A 17,861-nucleotide genomic window follows, 5' to 3' on the forward strand; every position below is an offset into this window, starting at 1 on the left:
CTCCCCTATCACTGCCCCTAACACCCAGTTACACAGACACTCCCCTATCACTGCCCCTAACACCCAGTTACACAGACACTCCCCTATTACTGCTCCGCCCATGGACATAACATCACAGGAAATAAGAAAGACCTGCATAGACAAGGTCATGTGACTACAGCCCAGAACAGGCAATAAAGGGTAAAATAAATATGTTACAAAATTACAGCTACTTTCATAAATGATTACTTTAACCTCTTAAGGACATAGGGCGTACAGGTACGCCCTTGTGCCCTGGTACTTAAGGACACAGGGCGTACATGTACGCCCTGTGCATTTTCGATCACCGCCGCACGGCGGGCGGTGATCGGAACACCGTGCCTGCTCAAATCATTGAGCAGGCACTTGGAGCAAATGCGCCGGGGGGTCCGGTGACCCCCCCATGTATGCGATCGCAGAAAACCGCAGGTCAATTCAGACCTGCGGTTTTCTGCGTTTCCGGGTTATTCGGGTCTCTGAAGTCCCGATAACCCGGAACAGGATGGTGATGGTGGTGTGATTTCACTCCACCAATCACCATCCAGCGATCCTGAGTGGTGATGGTGACATCACCACTCAGGATCGCTTTCTGATTGGTCTGTGGGCGGTCCGGCGGCAGATTCAAAAGAGGCAGGCGCTCCTCTCCTCCTCCTTTTGTGTTCCGGAGCCGGAGGAGAGAGGAGCTGCCTGCACGTGTCTGCTGCACCCGATCTGTGCCCCCCAGGACCCGATCTGTGCCCCCCAGGACCCGATCTGTGCCCCCCAGGACCCCATCAGGTACATAGGGACAGCTAGGGAAAGTTTGGTTTAGGCAGGGAAAAAAAAAGGGAAAGTTAGTTTTTGAACTTTGATTGCATCACCCTAGTTAGGGTGTCTGGGGTCCACAGCACAGCTGTGTGACCCTAGACCCCCCAGGGGTGCTGCCACTTGCCCCCCCACCCCCTGCCCCCCCCCCCACCTTTTTTGGGGTGCATTTTTTTTTTTTTCGTGTACGCTGACTGTGGCCGGCACTTAGTGTCCGGCCACTGTTAGCGCATCGCACACCCCACCGCTGATCAACTTCGGACGGTTGATCAGCGGTTTTGAATTTTTTTCCCCACATTTTTTGCCCTTTTTTTAGTTAGTTTATTTTATTTTTTTTCTGTTAGTTTTAGGGTGAGTTCGTGAACACCCGTGCCCCCACACACACGCACACAAAATAAAGAGTTACACACACGCACATATACACGCAGACACACACTCCCCTATGGCCCGCCGGACGTTCTCGGCCGAGGAGGCATACGCCCAGATTGCCTCTGACTCCGAGAGTCCCAGTGAGGATGAGGATGACCCCACATTCCTGTTGTCATCCGCATCCTCCTCATCATCTAGCGATGATGATGAGCCCCCAAGGCGGCGGAGACGCCGCCAGGCGGAGCAAGGGGACCGCCATGTTAGGGACCCTGTGGCCCACACTAGTACGAGCAGCTCTGGGGCTTGTACTGGTTTCCCGGCCCACCAGTTAAATCCACCGGAGCCCCCTGCCGGTGAACTTGTCTGGTGTAGCCCAGAGCGATACGAGCCTGTGATTCCTGATTTTGTAGGCCAATCAGGAATCCAGATTTCCACAGTGGGCTACACTGAATATGACTTTTTTTGTCATTTTTTCAGTGACCCACTGGTAAATCTGATGGTGGAGCAGACGAATCTGTACGCCCAACAGTTCGTCGCTCAACACCCGGGCTCCTTTTTGGCCAGGCCCGGTGGCTGGACGCCGGTCAGTGCAGCCGAAATGAGGACATTTTGGGGCCTCGTGCTGCATATGGGCCTGGTCAAAAAACCCAGTGTCAGGCTGTACTGGAGTGGGGACGTCCTATACCAGGCCCCACTTTACAGTACAGCCATGACACGCTCCCGGTTTGAGGCCATCCGGAAATGTCTGCATTATTCCGATAATGCAGCATGTCCCCCCCGAGGTGATCCTGCCCATGACCGTCTGTACAAGATACGGCCGGTCATCGATCACTTTGGGGCCAAATTCATGGAGGCCTATGTACCTGGAAGAGAGGTCGCGGTTGATGAGTCTCTCATTGCGTTCAAGGGGAGACTCATTTTCCGCCAGTATGTGCCCTCCAAGCGGGCGAGGTATGGCGTGAAGCTATACAAAATTTGTGAGAGTACCTCAGGGTACACTTACAAATTTCGTGTATACGAGGGGCGAGATTCCCGGATTCAACCCCCAGAATGTCCCCCCACTCTGGGTGTTACCGGGAAACTTGTGTGGGACCTTATGTACCCACTGCTGGATAAGGGTTACCACCTTTACGTGGATAACTTTTATACCAGTATCCCCTTGTTCCAGTCCCTTGCCGCCAGATCCACGTCCGCTTGTGGGACCGTGCGGAAAAATCAACGCGGCCTCCCTGCCCACCCCCTCCAGGTACCTATCCCCAGGGGTGAGACCCGTGCCCTTACCACTGGAAACCTGTTGCTGGTCAGGTATAAGGACAAGAGGGATGTCCTTATGCTGTCCACAATTCATGGTAACGGCATCACCCCTGTCCCTGTGCGAGGTACCGCGGCAACGGTCCTCAAGCCCGATTGTATCGTCGCTTACAATCGGTATATGGGAGGAGTTGATCTCTCTGATCAAGTCCTCAAGCCATATAACGCCATGCGCAAAACCCGGGCATGGTACAAAAAAGTTGCGGTCTACTTGGTGCAGGTTGCCATGTACAACTCTTTTGTACTATCCCGAAGCGCTGGCAGCACAGGGACATTCCTCCAGTTCTATGAGGCAGTCCTCAAGGCCCTGATCTTTTCGGACCGGGAAAGAGCAGGCCGGAGTACCTCGGGAACTGTAGGTGCCCGGATCGTCCCTGGCCAACACTTTCCAGGTGTGGTCCCCCATACTGGAAAGAAGGGACGAACCCAAAAAAAGTGCAGAGTGTGTCGCAGGAGGGGGATACGGAAGGACACGACTACTCAGTGCGACACTTGCCCCGATCATCCGGGCCTCTGCATTGACGGTTGCTTCAGGGAGTATCACACTTCCATGGAGTACTAAATTTATATCCCAATTTAGCACTGACATCGGATAAAAAAAAATGGTTCTCAGACTTGAGACACCCAAAAAAACTAAAATAATTTATTAAAAGTAGACATAGGTATTGCCGCGTCGGTAATAATCTCCTCTATAAAAATGCCCCATTACCTAACCCCCCAGATTAACACGGTCCAGAAAAAAAAAAAAAGGTGCAAAAAAAGTTTTTTTTTGTCACCTTACATAATAAAAAGTTTAATAGCAAGCGATCAAAAAGTCATATAGCCCCCAAATTAGTGCCAATAAAACCGTCATCTCATCCCGCAAAAAATGAGCCCCCACATAAGATAATCAGATAAAAAAAAAAAATAGAAAATGACTCTTAGACTTTAGAGATACAAATTTTTTTTTAGGGTATCAAAAAGGATAATATAGTCTAAAACCTAAATAATTGTAAAAAAAAGTTGACTTATTAGGTATCGCCGCGTCCGTAAGAATCTCCTCTATAAAAATACCCCATGACCCAACCCCCCAGATTAACACAGTAAAAAAAAAAAAATAAAATAGGTGCAAAAAAATATTTTTTTTGTCACCTTACATAACAAAAAGTTTAATAGCAAGCGATCAAAAAGTCATATAGCCCCCAAAATAGTGCCAATAAAACCGTCCGCTCATCCCGCAAAAAATGAGCCCCCACATAAGATAATTGGCTAAAAGAAAATAAAAAATGACACTTAGACTTTAGAGATACCCAAAAAAAAATGTTGTATCAAAAAAGATAATATAGTCAAAAACCTAAATAATTGTAAAAAAAAAAGTAGACTTATTAGATATTGCCGCGTCCGTAAGAATCTCCTCTATAACAATATCCCATGACCTAACTACCCAGATTAACACGGTTAAAAAATAAATAAAAAAAACGGTGCCAAAACCGCTATTTTTGGCACTTTTCCATTTCAGTCCGTTTTTTCCGGTAACAAAACAAGGGTTAACAACCAAACAAAAGTTAAAATTTATTACCCTGATACTGCAGTTTACAGAAACGCCACATTTGTGGTCGTAAACTGCTGTATCCGTAAAAGGGAGGCCGCAAAAGGAAAGGACCGACATGGTTTCTGGAAGGCCGATTTTGATGGCCTTTTTTATTGACACCATATCCCTTTTGAAGCCCCCCTGATGCCCCCCTAGAGTAAAAACTCCCTAAAATTGACCCCATCTAAGAAACTACACCCCTCAAGGTATTCAAAAATGATTATACAAACTTTATTAACCCTTTAGGTGTTCCTCAACAGTTAATGGCAAATGGAGATGAAATATCAGAATTTCTATTTTTGGTAACCTTGCCTCACAAAAATGTAATATAGAGCAACCAAAAATTATATTTGCCCTAAAAATACTCCCCCAAAAAATGCCACCTTATCCCGTAGTTTCCAAAATGGGGTCACTTTTAGGGAGTTTCGACTCCAGGGGTGCATCAGGGGGGTTGAAACAGGACACGGTGTAAATAAACCGGTCCATAAAAATCAGCCCTCCAAAAACCAAACGGCGCACCTTTCACTCTACGCCCCGCTGTGTGGCCGTACAGTAGTGTACGGCCACATATTGGGTGTTTCTGTAAACGGCAGAGTCAGGGTAATAAAGATACATTCTTGTTTGGCTGTTAACCCTTGCTTTGTTAGTAGAAAACATGGGTTAAAATGGAAAATAAGGCAAAAAAATGAAATTTTCCAATTTCATCCCCATTTGCCAATAACTCTTGTGCAACACCTAAAGGGTTAACGACGTATGTAAAACCAGTTTTGAATACCTTGAGGGGTGTAGTTTCTTAGATGGGGTCACTTTTAGGGAGTTTCGACTCCAGGGGTGCATCAGGGGGGTTGAAACAGGACACGGTGTAAATAAACCGGTCCATAAAAATCAGCCCTCCAAAAACCAAACGGCGCACCTTTCACTCTACGCCCCGCTGTGTGGCCGTACAGTAGTGTACGGCCACATATTGGGTGTTTCTGTAAACGGCAGAGTCAGGGTAATAAAGATACAGTCTTGTTTGGCTGTTAACCCTTGCTTTGTTAGTGGAAAACATGGGTTAAAATGGAAAATAAGGCAAAAAAATGGAATTTTCAAATTTCATCCCCATTTGCCAATAACTCTTGTGCAACATCTAAAGGGTTAACGACGTATGTAAAACCAGTTTTGAATACCTTGAGGGGTGTAGTTTCTTAGATGGGGTCACTTTTAGGGAGTTTCTACTCCAGGGGTGCATCAGGGGGCTTCAAATGGGACATGGTGTAAATAAACCAGTCCATAAAAATCAGCCCTCCAAAAACCAAACGGCGCACCTTTCACTCTACGCCCCGCTGTGTGGCCGTACAGTAGTTTGCGGCCACATATTGGGTGTTTCTGTAAACGGCAGAGTCAGGGCAATAACGATACAGTCTTGTTTGGCTGTTAACCCTTGATTTGTTAGTGGAAAACATGGGTTAAAATGGAAAATAAGGCAAAAAAAGAAATTTTCTAATTTCATCCCCATTTGCCAATAACTCTTGTGCAACACCTAAAGGGTTAACGACGTATGTAAAACCAGTTTTGAATACCTTGAGGGGTGTAGTTTCTTAGATGGGGTCACTTTTAGGGAGTTTCTACTCCAGGGGTGCATCAGGGGGCTTCAAATGGGACATGGTGTAAATAAACCAGTCCATAAAAATCAGCCCTCCAAAAACCATACGGCGCACCTTTCACTCTACGCCCCGCTGTGTGGCCGTACAGTAGTTTGCGGCCACATATTGGGTGTTTCTGTAAACGGCAGAGTCAGGGCAATAAAGATACAGTCTTGTTTGGCTGTTAACCCTTGATTTGTTAGTGGAAAACATGGGTTAAAATGGAAAATAAGGCAAAAAAATAAATTTTCTAATTTCATCCCCATTTGCCAATAACTCTTGTGCAACACCTAAAGGGTTAACGACGTATGTAAAACCAGTTTTGAATACCTTGAGGGGTGTAGTTTCTTAGATGGGGTCACTTTTAGGGAGTTTCTACTCTAGGGGTGCATCAGGGGGCTTCAAATGGGACATGGTGTAAATAAACCAGTCCATAAAAATCAACCTTCCAAAAACCATACGGCGCACCTTTCACTCTACGCCCCGCTGTGTGGCCGTACAGTAGTTTACGGCCACATATTGGGTGTTTCTGTAAACTGCAGAGTCAGGGCAATAAAGATACAGTCTTGTTTGGCTGTTAACCCTTGCTTTGTTAGTGGAAAAAATGGGTAAAAATGAAATATTAGACAGAAAAATGAAATTCTCAAATTTCATCCCCATTTGCCAATAACTCTTGTGCAACACCTAAAGGGTTAACAACATATGTAAAATCACTTTTGAATACCTTGAGGGGTGTAGTTTCTTAGATGGGGTCATTTTTGGGTGGTTTCTATTATGTAAGCCTCGCAAAGCGACTTCAGACCTGAAATGGTCCCTAAAAATTTAGTTTTTGTAAATTTCAGAAAAATTTCAAGATTTGCTCCTAAACTTCTAAGCCTTATAACATCCCCAAAAAATAAAATATCATTCCCAAAATAATTCACACATGAAGTAGACATATGGGGAATGTAAAGTCATCACAATTTTTGGGGGTATTACTATGTATTACAGAAGTAGAGAAACTGAAACTTTGAAATTTGCTAATTTTTCAAAATTTTTGATAAATTTGGTATTTTTTGGTGCAAAAAAAAATATTTTTTTGACTTAATTTTACTAGTGTCATGAAGTACAATATGTGACGAAAAAACAATGTCAGAACGGCCTGGATAAGTCAAAGCGTTTTAAAGTTATCAGCACTTAAAGTGACACTGGTCAGATTTGCAAAAAATGGCCTGGTCCTAAGGTGTAAAAAGGCTGTGTCCTTAAGGGGTTAAAGGATGTTGACAAAACCAGAAAACCCCTTTAAAGCCACATTCACATGACTATATCCATTTTGCGGCCCACAAACCTGGGATCTGCAAAATATGGATACCAGCAGTGTGCATCCTGCACTTTCCGCAGCCCCTATTATAGAAATCCCTGCAAAATGGAGAAGAATAGACATGTTCTATAACTTACAGAACAGCCCCACAGATGCATTTTTGCTCCCTCATAGAAATGAATGGGTCTGTGCGTGATCTGCATTTTATTTTACCCAAAATATGGTCGCATGAATGTAGCTTTAGAGGACGTGTTGGTGGAGCACCACAGCCACGTCATTCAATTGATTAGTGGGAGGGCTGATAGTGGGAACCCCATCAATCAGATATTAATAGTCTATCATAAGGATAGGCCATCAACATTACAGTCTCTGGGAAAAAATGCTTTAAATTCATGTCCATGCAGGGGGTTTAAAAACACAAAGTTAGGACTGGAATAAACATGTAATAAGAAATTAATCCTCACAGAATTGTATACCTAAAAGAAGAACATGATAATAAAGAGTGGCAACTTTATATGGAAATAAAAAACAAGTCATAATTATGAATTACACCATGCCGTGACTAACTGATAAACATGGACACATCACACACAGCAAACCATCGAAGCCTATAGTACAGTCAATGCCAGAAATAAGCATGGTTTCATGAAGGAGATTCTTCTGAAATGAAGTATCTGATACTGACAACCTCTCCTCCACCTCATTAATATCAAGGTGGTTGTCACAATTAAAGATAAAAATGATACACTTGTTACTGTTGTACAATCAAATCGGTTACTTGTCAAGATATAAAATGGATGCAAACTAGACAGGGGCGTTACTATAATTCATAGGGCCCCATAGCAAAATACGAGGGGGGCCCTATCACCTAGTGTAAAAAAAATTAAAACAGTAGCATTAGGTCTCATGCACACAACCATATTTTTTTGTGAATCCTATCTGTATTTTTTGGGGATCAATTAATTTCTGTGTGCTCTCCGCATCCGAATGTCCGCTCCACAAAAGTATAGAACATGTCCTATTCTTGGCATTTCTACAACAGTGAAGGACATGTGGAACGAGAAAGTGCGGGAAACATACAGACGTTATCTGTGTTTTGCGGGTTTGTGGTCCACAAAACGCTTATGGTCCTGTTCATGAGGCCTAAGTGGCAAACATTATAGCTCTGTATAATGACACCATTATCAGAAAAACAATATTATAGCAAAAAGCCACCGTATTGTTATCTCCAACAAAAAGGTACAATGTTCTTACACCTAAATCGGCCCCCCACAGTCTCTGGGCCCCTATGCTATGGCTGCTATACCTATAGTATGTATACCTTCGGGGGCAATTTTTTGTATAATTCTATTTTACTCATTTTGGGGTAATAATAATTTTTTCAATTGGTCTTTATTAAAAATATTGAGCCATTCTGTCACAAAGGGTTAACTGTTTGTCTAGCTGCGAGAATCATACTTCCACTTTCACCCTTATAACTAAATTACTAAGAGGTCATAAACACTTATTTAAGCCACATTCTTATTAGTGAGATAAGAACTGAGCTATAATGGGTGTTTATATTGTTATAGAGCAGAGATAAGGAGCCGTCAGCTGAGCTGCCTGATGGAACAGAGTGAAAATTCAGAGCCTGCTACTAGAGAAACTGCACAGAGAAAAGAGCTCCAAATTTTTAATACAGATCAATCGAAAAAAGGATTTTTGCTCAAAATGAGTACAATGCAATAAAATAAAAAAATCGCCCCCAACGGCGTACATAGCCATTAGGCTCTTGGAATAATCTGTATGTAATTACATATTTTTGTTCAGCGTTGCTTCGCATTCACACAAGTTGGCTTTTAGTAGGGTTTTAGAGCTTATGTGATCCTATGCTAGGAAACTCCTGAAGAGATTCACTATATTGTGACCCAACTATCACTCTCATTACCAGTAATAATAATATAAAAAATGACAGGTAACATTAACACAGCGCACGTGTGTTACATACGATGGACTACTGCAGTGCCGCTCCGCACTCTGTACACCAGCACCACAACTTCTCGTACAGGATGACCATGAACTCCAGGATCCCCATGCTCCATCCACAGCAGAAGGCCGTTGTCCAACTGGGATGCAATCACCACCAAAGCACCACTGCAAACCAGACAGATAAATATTTATCAAAAACAGTCATCACACCATCTACAATTGTCACTACATGCAGTTTAGAGGAATGTGTCCCTCAGACCTGATGGGGTTATCACAGCCATGAAGCAAATCTCAATCGCACAAAGCCTGCTTCCTTGCATGTAGAACGAGGGCCAGCGCATGCACCCCAATTTACACTGGTCATCGTTTGGTAATTAAGGCACCTTACACTATGGGAAGGTGCCTGAACAATAGGTTACCTAGCTTGCTAGTTCCTTCGAAAGTGTGCTGTATCTGTTTGTCTGGCCATGAACAAACTTTTGCCTGATTTTCTGATTCTGACCCTCTGCTGTCTGACCCTACCTGTGCCTGACCTCTGTATTGACCCTTCGCTGCCTGCCCTTACCTCGGACCATTTATTGCTCATACTCTTGCCTGCCCTGACCTTGGCCTGTCCCTGAATATGATTTTGTCTTATCTCTTGGTGCTCTACACCGGTGTCTCTGACCCCCGCGTGGGTCAGCTGTGATCCACACAGAAAACTACTCCAGGAGGTAGTGGCCTCATTTTGTCCCTGCAGTGAAGTCCAGATCCCTGTATAGGTGTTAAAGGGTGAAAACCAAGGGACTGCCTGGATAACACCCTTAGGTTTAGCCCAAAGCCAAATCTGTTGGTTGATGCAGTGATTCCAGACCAACTGCCATACCAATAGGTACATTCTTCAAAAAAAAATCTCATGCTCCAGGAATATATTTCCCATCAAACAAATTTTTATCCCCTGATATGTTTTGATACTGCATATAGACATAACTCTTGGAATCCCTAATACTATGCCATGCCTCTTGTGAGGAGACAGCTCTTGCTGATACTGTCTTCTAGGCAGGGTCATAACTATAGATGGTGTATATAACTATACATATACTGTAAATACTATACACGCCAGGTTCCTAGGAAACCCAGTGCTCCACTAAACCCTGGTTTGGAGGCATTGATGTTGAGTATAGACTTTACACTTTTATTCTTTCCACTGAGAGATGAAAATTGGTTTTCTCTTTGAAACGCGTGTGTGTCTATGTGTCTACTTCCTACCTTATTATCACCACAGATGGTTCCATCCACGGCAGCGTCCAGCTTAGAGTGACATGTGGTTCCCACAGAGCACCAGAGTGAGTTACACACATTCTGTAAGAGGGGAGTATCGACAATATGCATGAGATGGCTTTTAATCAGGGCATCAAAAACAACTGTTTATCATTTTTGGATGCAACCCTAACTGGTGATGGAGGTAACATTGTGACGTTTTACCAATGAATGAGGCCATATGAGATGAATACTATATTCCCAAATAATTTATCAGCTGATTATAGACAACTGACTTACATCAATGTCTTGGCAGAAGGTGGAAACAGATCCATATTGTAATCGGCACTGGTGTCCAACATCATACAGGACTCCTGGGGGCACAGACGGAAAATCTAGGAACTCTTTACTAGGTGGATCATCCAGGCAAAGACCCCATCCACGGCTATTAAAATAAATTCACAAAGACACAAAAATTATTACAGAACATATAAATACCACTTAATGACTACAAAGTGCACATCTCATAATCTATGGTGGCTACTACACACAATTTATCAAATACCTCCCAGAGGTCATGTTCAAAGGATCTTCCCAGAAAACGATTGTGGTGAAGACTGATGCACTAATTTTGTAACCTGTGCAAATCTAAAATAGTCCGCAACCTATTAAGGGAACTTGAGAATGAAAGTTGAAGAATATTGCTATAAAAAGCTTGTTTTTTGGTTAAGCTAGGTTCACAGCAGCGACACTTTTCCATTCTCCATTATAGTAACTGAAAAACAAAACCAAAAAAACTAAAGTTCTGGATCCAGACAATGCCAGACATCAACAGCGCCTGATGGATCACATTGACTATACTCGGATCCATCGGGTTTCAGTTATGGTTTCCGCTGGTCAAAATACTGCTGTATGTTGTCTTGGCTTTTTTTTTTTTTTTTTGCCAGGATCTGAAAAGGAAGCTCCTAGAGAAAAATGTAATATCCAATTGGGAGGGCAAGCTAGAAGATGTCTTATACATTGGCTAAAGTAATACCACTGCACTAAAGATGACTCCAAAGCTTAAAGGGGTTGTCCCATAAAAAATATTCGACATTTTTCAAACCTGCATCTGAATCTAAATATTTTTGTAATTGCATGTAATAAAAAATGTAGTATAGCCACTGAGTTATTCAATAAAATGTATCTGTATAGCGCCACCCGCTGTTTGTTGTTTTTCTAATTTCTCTGTCCATCTCCTGAGGTGGATGCACATACTCAGTTCTACCGTTCAACTGCCACTGCAGTAGAAAGGACACTCCTCCTGAGAAAGGACACACCCCCTGATCTGCCAGCTTAAAATAAATCTAGCAAAGCAATTGAAACAATGAATGGGGAGATCTCTGGGTCCATGTGAGGTGCAGGGCTGGTTCTAACTTTGTTAGAAAGAGGTTGCCATGCTATATGATGTCCATCATTTATTATATTAATCAAGGGATATCCCCATTAATTTCATTAATGGTCACCTGGATGTCTTTGTCAGCTGCAGTCGCTATACAAATGTACAACTCAACAAGCATATGGAAAAAAGGGCTGATGAGTGACTGCACAAGGCGGAGGATTAACCCCTCAGCATCTTGACACAGTGTGCACTTTCTATCATGGTGATCTTTATTTTTCCAGGCCATATTTCATGGTTATCTGTGATTGTGATGTGGCAGGAAGTGGCTGATCTTCTTGTTTGTGTTTGGAAACTTTAGAGGAAGCAAGTTGGAGGGAGGCAGAGTGGAGAGAAGCAGGGACAGCTATTGTCCGGCCTGTTTTCAGGGGTGCGTAGGCTGTTTGCAAAAGATTTATTATGTCCATGTAAGGGTCAGATAAAATTAAAAAGCATATGGCTGGAAATCATCATAAAATAAGCTGAATTGTTTGGTTCACATCCTGGAGAACAGAAATATAGCTCTGCAGCTGTGAATGTCCTAATGAGCAGAATCACATAGGGTCACAACTGTTTGCTGAACAGGAACATTAAATATCTTCATAGAAGCTAAATGAGTTGTCCAGGAATTTACAAGTGATGGTATATACCAAGGATAGGCCACCAATGTTGGATTTGTGGGAGTCCAACAACTCGCCCCCCACTGATCAGCTATTCTGCAGTAATTCTGGCACTGGAACTACACAGCTCCATCCATGATGTAATGGATGAAGATGGTTATGCCAGCGCTGCTCCCACTGTACAATGGTCAGTGTTGAGTAGTTCTGGTTTTGGAGCCACCGCAAAACAGCGGTGGGAGTGCAGGGTTTTGGAGCCTCGCTAATCAGATATTGATGGTCTATCCTGAGGATAGGCCATTGCTTGCAAAATTTTGGATGACACCTTTATTCTGAAGGGGTTTCTTTGACCGTTAAGCCTGTAGGGGCTTCTTCATGTAGTACATGGTCAAGGTTTTTCCCTTGGGTTCCTAATCACATATAACCAACTTTAGGTCAATTCCAAAAGTCAACCTTGGTTAATCAAACCAACTACAAGTGGGTACATAGACTAAACAGATGACAACAGTGTTAATTGGAGATGTTGGACGATATGGAATGATATATAATAATTCAAAAATGATGATCAAATTTATAGACACTGTCTTATAGATTATAATTACAGAATGAATGGAATTCCTATATATCAGGCATGCTCCACCTGCGGCCCTCCAGCTGTTGCAAAACTACAACTCCCAGCATGCCCGAAAAGCCTGCAGCTATCAGCCTACAGCAGGGCATTGTGGGAGTTGTAGTTTCACAACAGCTGGAGGGACGCAGGTTTAGCATGCCTGCTATATATAATCAAATGAATAAAATGACTAAATATATTCACGTTCTGTGTTCAGCTCAGTTACCTGGAAGGAGTCAGCAACCTTGTTGGTTAAATATTACACATATAGGAGACCACTGTCATGTAACTAATGGACCACATAACCTACATACCACGTAGAACACTAAGCGTTAATGTGTGAAGCCGTACAAGCAAGTAGTAGATAATTAACCTTCATACTATATAGACCTTCACATTGGCAGGTACAGCAAAATTATGTTCCAGCTTTGTAAAAGTAAAATCAGTAAGTCATGAAGCTCTAAATGTTTGCATTCCTGGACAAAGTAAATGACGAAAAAAGAGAGAAAAAAATGTATACCATATTGCCATACTATAAGAAGCACTGGACTTACCTATGTTTGAGATGGAGGAAAATAAGAAAAACTATTTTGCTGCCATACAGGGCCCCCTCAGTTGCATGTGTTTATTGTTGCATAATAGTACTATTTCTACGTGAGAATGGGTCACCTTTCTTTTCATATTGCAATTTATTACTGGTGCCCTATGTCTCCTGGTTGTTTAAAACCCACGTGACTTGTCACATTAGAGCCTCCGAAGTCACTACGTCCAGGAGCGTAGCTATAATGGAAGCAGGGGGAAGTGGCTGCTGCAAGGCCTGAACTCAGAAGGGGCCCACCCAGGAGGAGGACTAAAAGACTTTATTGTCAGGGCCCCCTCAACAATATTATACAATTACATTATATACAGTGACAGTATATACAGTGGCATGACATACAGTATATATGTGTAGGAAACAGACCGATCCTGGTCTGAGAGAGTGATCCTGACTAGCTGCAGCAGTGAGAGTTCCCCCATTACCTTCAACACTCCCCCGGAGTACCGCAGGTTGTGCTGTGCTGCATAGTGACAATGGCAGCGGCCTGTGATACACTTATAGTACAGGTAGAAACTGCAGGGGGAGTGTTGAAATCAATCGTCACATTATAAGACGCAGTAAACTTTTAGCCAGATTTTTTGGGCAAAAAAATGCGTCTTATAGTGTGGGAATATAGATAGATAGATAGAGATATCCTTTCACAATTCACTGAACAAGCCATAGGGAACTGAAATAGACCTTATATTAAAGGTATTACAATATCCTATGAGCAGAGAGAAGAGATTATCTGAATGATTCCCCCTCTAGCTGATTATTTCTAATGACCCTACGCATTTCAGAAAGTTCTTCTGGGGTCCCAAGTACTTCAGCGCTTTAAGGGAGCTTTATTAAGACTGGTCTTTCCTATGCCAGTCTTGATCCCCTTGGAATTGGAATGAGATGCACTTAATTCTTCTCTAAATAAATTAGGCGCATCCCTGGCACTCTTTGTGCCAGAAAGTCAAATCTACACCAGCTAGGTGATGGAATAGTATTGTGCTATAATTTATGCCAGCTTCTGGTGTAAGTCATAGTAAATTTGCTGGGCACCTGCAAGAGGCCATTCCACTCCCATTAGGCCCCACCTATGCTCCACCCATTTTTCAGGAATGTAACGCAGCATCGGAAAAAGGTAAAAAGGCTCAAATTTAGCACAAATAATGCATGCACCAAAACTTGTGACTTGTAAGTTCAGGTTTCTGGTTTAAAGCATATGATAAATCTCACCCAAAATGTTTTTTTGCATGTTACGCCACTGATACCAGAGGGGCACTGGGGTTGCCCATGGTAAAACACATATGTGTTGAGTCCTCCAAATAGAGACAGTCTTTGTAGCCATTTTACACTCTGGCTAATTGACTTTTTTAACTATTAAATTACAATTGTGTAAAAAAAACTGCATAAAAACGGCACATATGAAATCAGCCTAGTTCACAAACTAACAAAATCATCATTCATACACTAACAAACTCACATCTACTATAATTTGTCATGGAATGCAGCTATTCTTTCAAATAAAACAGTGATTTGAAGACTGATCCCATCAGTGTGTGGTAAAAAAAAATCAAAAAAAATTGGTAAGGCAAAGGAAGGAAAACAATATTACATGGTATGAAGATATACAGCAGGGGTCAGCCAGCTTCGGCACTCCAGGTGTGGTGAAACTGCAACTCCCAGCATGCACACTTGCTTGGCTGTTCTCATAACTCCCATTGAAATTAGTGGAGCATGCTGGGAGTTGTAGTTTCACAACAGCTGAAATGCCGGAAGTTGCTGATCCCTGATATAGAGGAACATTCATGTAACAGTTTCTGAAACTTACTCCAAGAAGCGAGTGATGTAGTCTCGGCTGCAGCGTGACCAGGTTAGCGGAGATGTGTCATACAATAATTGTGGTGACATGATATGAGGTCTCTTTCCTTTGGGTTCACAATCATTCCCAACGCCATCATGTTGTACCCCAAAACTAGGCCAAAGAGGAATAAAAGTCATTCAAGGGAGACAAAAAGGTGCAGTTTACAGTTTTTATACATATGACAGCAGGGGCGGACTGGGAACTTAAAGTGGCCCTGGAAAAAATACTAGAAGTGGCCCCGTTTTGTAGTCGGGTCCAAATTGATGGAAGGCAGGGCCAACAATACCATATTGTGGCACATTATACTGCCCCAAAAGAGCCAAATACCACAGTACATCACAAAATACATCCAGAAAAACTTCCACTGGCTGGGCATCGGCCAACCGGGAAATTTCCCTCTAAGGTCTATGGCCAATCCGCCCCTGTATGACACCACTGACATTGCTAACTGAAGATATGTTCTGTCTAACATTGGCAAAGCTGATGTTATGAATGAAGATGCAACCAGACATGTCACATGTGAGTCTACATTGTCAAAAATCTAAATAAAATTTTACCCGTGTCCTAATTCATGAGTGACAGTAAAGGCTGTTGGAAGACCAGTGTCTTCATTTATATTACAACTGCGGTGAGGTTGGCACATTCCAGACACATGGGAAAGACCTAGAGTCTCACATGGACGATTCATGGAAGCACAGATGTCTCGTCTGCAATAAAAAAAAAAGTTAATGCATAAGTATTTCTGGATATGCTGTATGAGTACTGCAGGTTTACTGAGTGAGTTTATAGGGTGTGTAGGGTTTGTTTGTGCTGTGTTACGTGGCCTGAGACTGATGGCCACTGTGTTGTGAAAAGTGGAGTTACTTGATCTAGATGGTCTATATATTCGATGACCTGGTAAGAAGAACGGCAACATCATGATGTAAAGCATGCTCTTCACTTTTCATGTTCATGGCCTTCTGCCACTTGCAAAAGCTGCGCAGAGAGTTGTCAGCATGATGTGAAACCTTCAGCTCCTCCTTAGAGATGAGAAGACCATGACATATTAAAAATAGGAAGACCAGCCAAGCTCTCCTTCTCGCCTCTCCTGCACTTCTGACAAACATATTTCAGCCTTAGTCATTCTACAGGTTTCTCTATGTACTTTCAGTAGATACGGTACATTCAGCCTTTAACTCATTCCCTCAGTCAAACCAATTTATACCCTTCCATCCTGCACATTCTTGCAGCTACTCAACTACTCTAATCTCTCTGATGTTTACCTCCCTTTATTCTCTTGTTCCACAGCCCCAAAGGTGGTTGCATGTCAATAGGATGCCTCTCCTTGTTACCTCATCACTCTCCAGTAGGATCAAGCGAACAACAACGATGTTTATCCTGTTCCCAATACTGGCATCATGGAAAAGTCCAGCTACCTATTTAAAAAAAATAAAATCAAAAGGGATATATGTATAAGATATATAAAAAAAAGATTGAAATAAGCAATAGGGGACGATGCCAGGTGCCAGGGCTATGTATGAGATACAGTGAAATCTCTATAACATGACCACCAAAAACTGCATGGAAAAATAGAGATGACCAATATGCATAGTACTTATATCTGTCACAGAAAATCTGGTCTGGATAAGGGAGTGGTCTTCTTAATGTAATACGAACATATATTCATCCTTTCTCACCATATTCATAATAGTCAGTACGTAGTTCTCTACACTGTTTTTTCCATGATATTCCACCATCTTGGAGTCAGCCACAACTAGGGTTTCCACCCACTTCTCCTTGCTAATGGATCTCCGAGATATAAGTCGCTCTATTCTCTCTCGTGCCTTTGACTGTTCCCAGCGCTCCCTTCTCCTCTCCCACTTATCATGGGAATCTGGATGCTCTATCAAAATATAGATGTAAATCTGTGTTCAGCATTTTCCTATAAACTGCAAGTTTCACATAAACATATATTGAAAAGCATACTGAGAATTGGGGTGCATTCACATGAACACAGTGCCGTAACTACAGTTGACTGGGCCCCACAGTAAATTTTTAAACGGGCCCCACAGCAGCCGCTTCCCCTGTAGCTATGCCCCTGTATGAACATTTGACGGCCATGCCCGTTTTTCTCCTATCTTTGGCTGCATCTGGCAGCTCATAGACCTATTGAAGTCAATGTGTCTACACGCGATGCGGGGTGCACACGTCTCGTGTGATATGCAAAATGAGCACGGGCGTGTGAATGCACCCTAAGAGGGAGTCTGTCACCAGGAAATTCACTGTTAAACCAGGCACAATACCTCGCAGGGCTAGATCAGCTTAGTGAACCACTGCTTCATTCTTGAGAAAAAGTACTATACATATGTTCAATACATATGCAAATGAGCAGTTAAGTGCACCAAGGGTGGGCCCAATACACTCTGTGCATCCTTGCTCCTCCTGCTTTCTCCTTCCACACCTCGCTCTCTTTCTTGATTGACAGGGCGAGGTTCCTGCATAGTTATCTTGTCTGGTCCTGTCAACCAAGAAAGAGGGGTAGGGGCTGGCAGGAGGAGCAAGGGTGCACAAAGAGGCTTGGGAATGCCCTCTGTGCACTTAA

The 17,861-nt window shown here is 42.9% G+C and overlaps 1 protein-coding gene across 3 annotated transcripts in view; it reads right to left on the bottom strand.

The window, feature by feature from the left end:
* The window catches only part of LOC122927472 (A disintegrin and metalloproteinase with thrombospondin motifs 7-like), a 97,861-nt gene that overhangs the window by 62,507 nt on the left and 17,493 nt on the right, over nucleotides 1-17,861 (bottom strand). For 2 of the 3 annotated variants that reach the window (XM_044279344.1, XM_044279345.1), the window contains exons 4-11: nucleotides 16,957-17,162; nucleotides 16,612-16,695; nucleotides 16,175-16,299; nucleotides 15,838-15,987; nucleotides 15,248-15,391; nucleotides 10,505-10,649; nucleotides 10,214-10,306; nucleotides 8,985-9,130 (exon numbers count right to left, since the gene is read on the bottom strand). In XM_044279344.1, coding sequence (XP_044135279.1) covers nucleotides 8,985-9,130; nucleotides 10,214-10,306; nucleotides 10,505-10,649; nucleotides 15,248-15,391; nucleotides 15,838-15,987; nucleotides 16,175-16,299; nucleotides 16,612-16,695; nucleotides 16,957-17,162 — 1,093 coding nt within the window. The other variant, XM_044279346.1, reaches the window with a different exon arrangement.

This window comes from Bufo gargarizans, chromosome 2 (assembly GCF_014858855.1).
Source record: "Bufo gargarizans isolate SCDJY-AF-19 chromosome 2, ASM1485885v1, whole genome shotgun sequence".
NCBI lineage: Eukaryota > Metazoa > Chordata > Amphibia > Anura > Bufonidae > Bufo > Bufo gargarizans.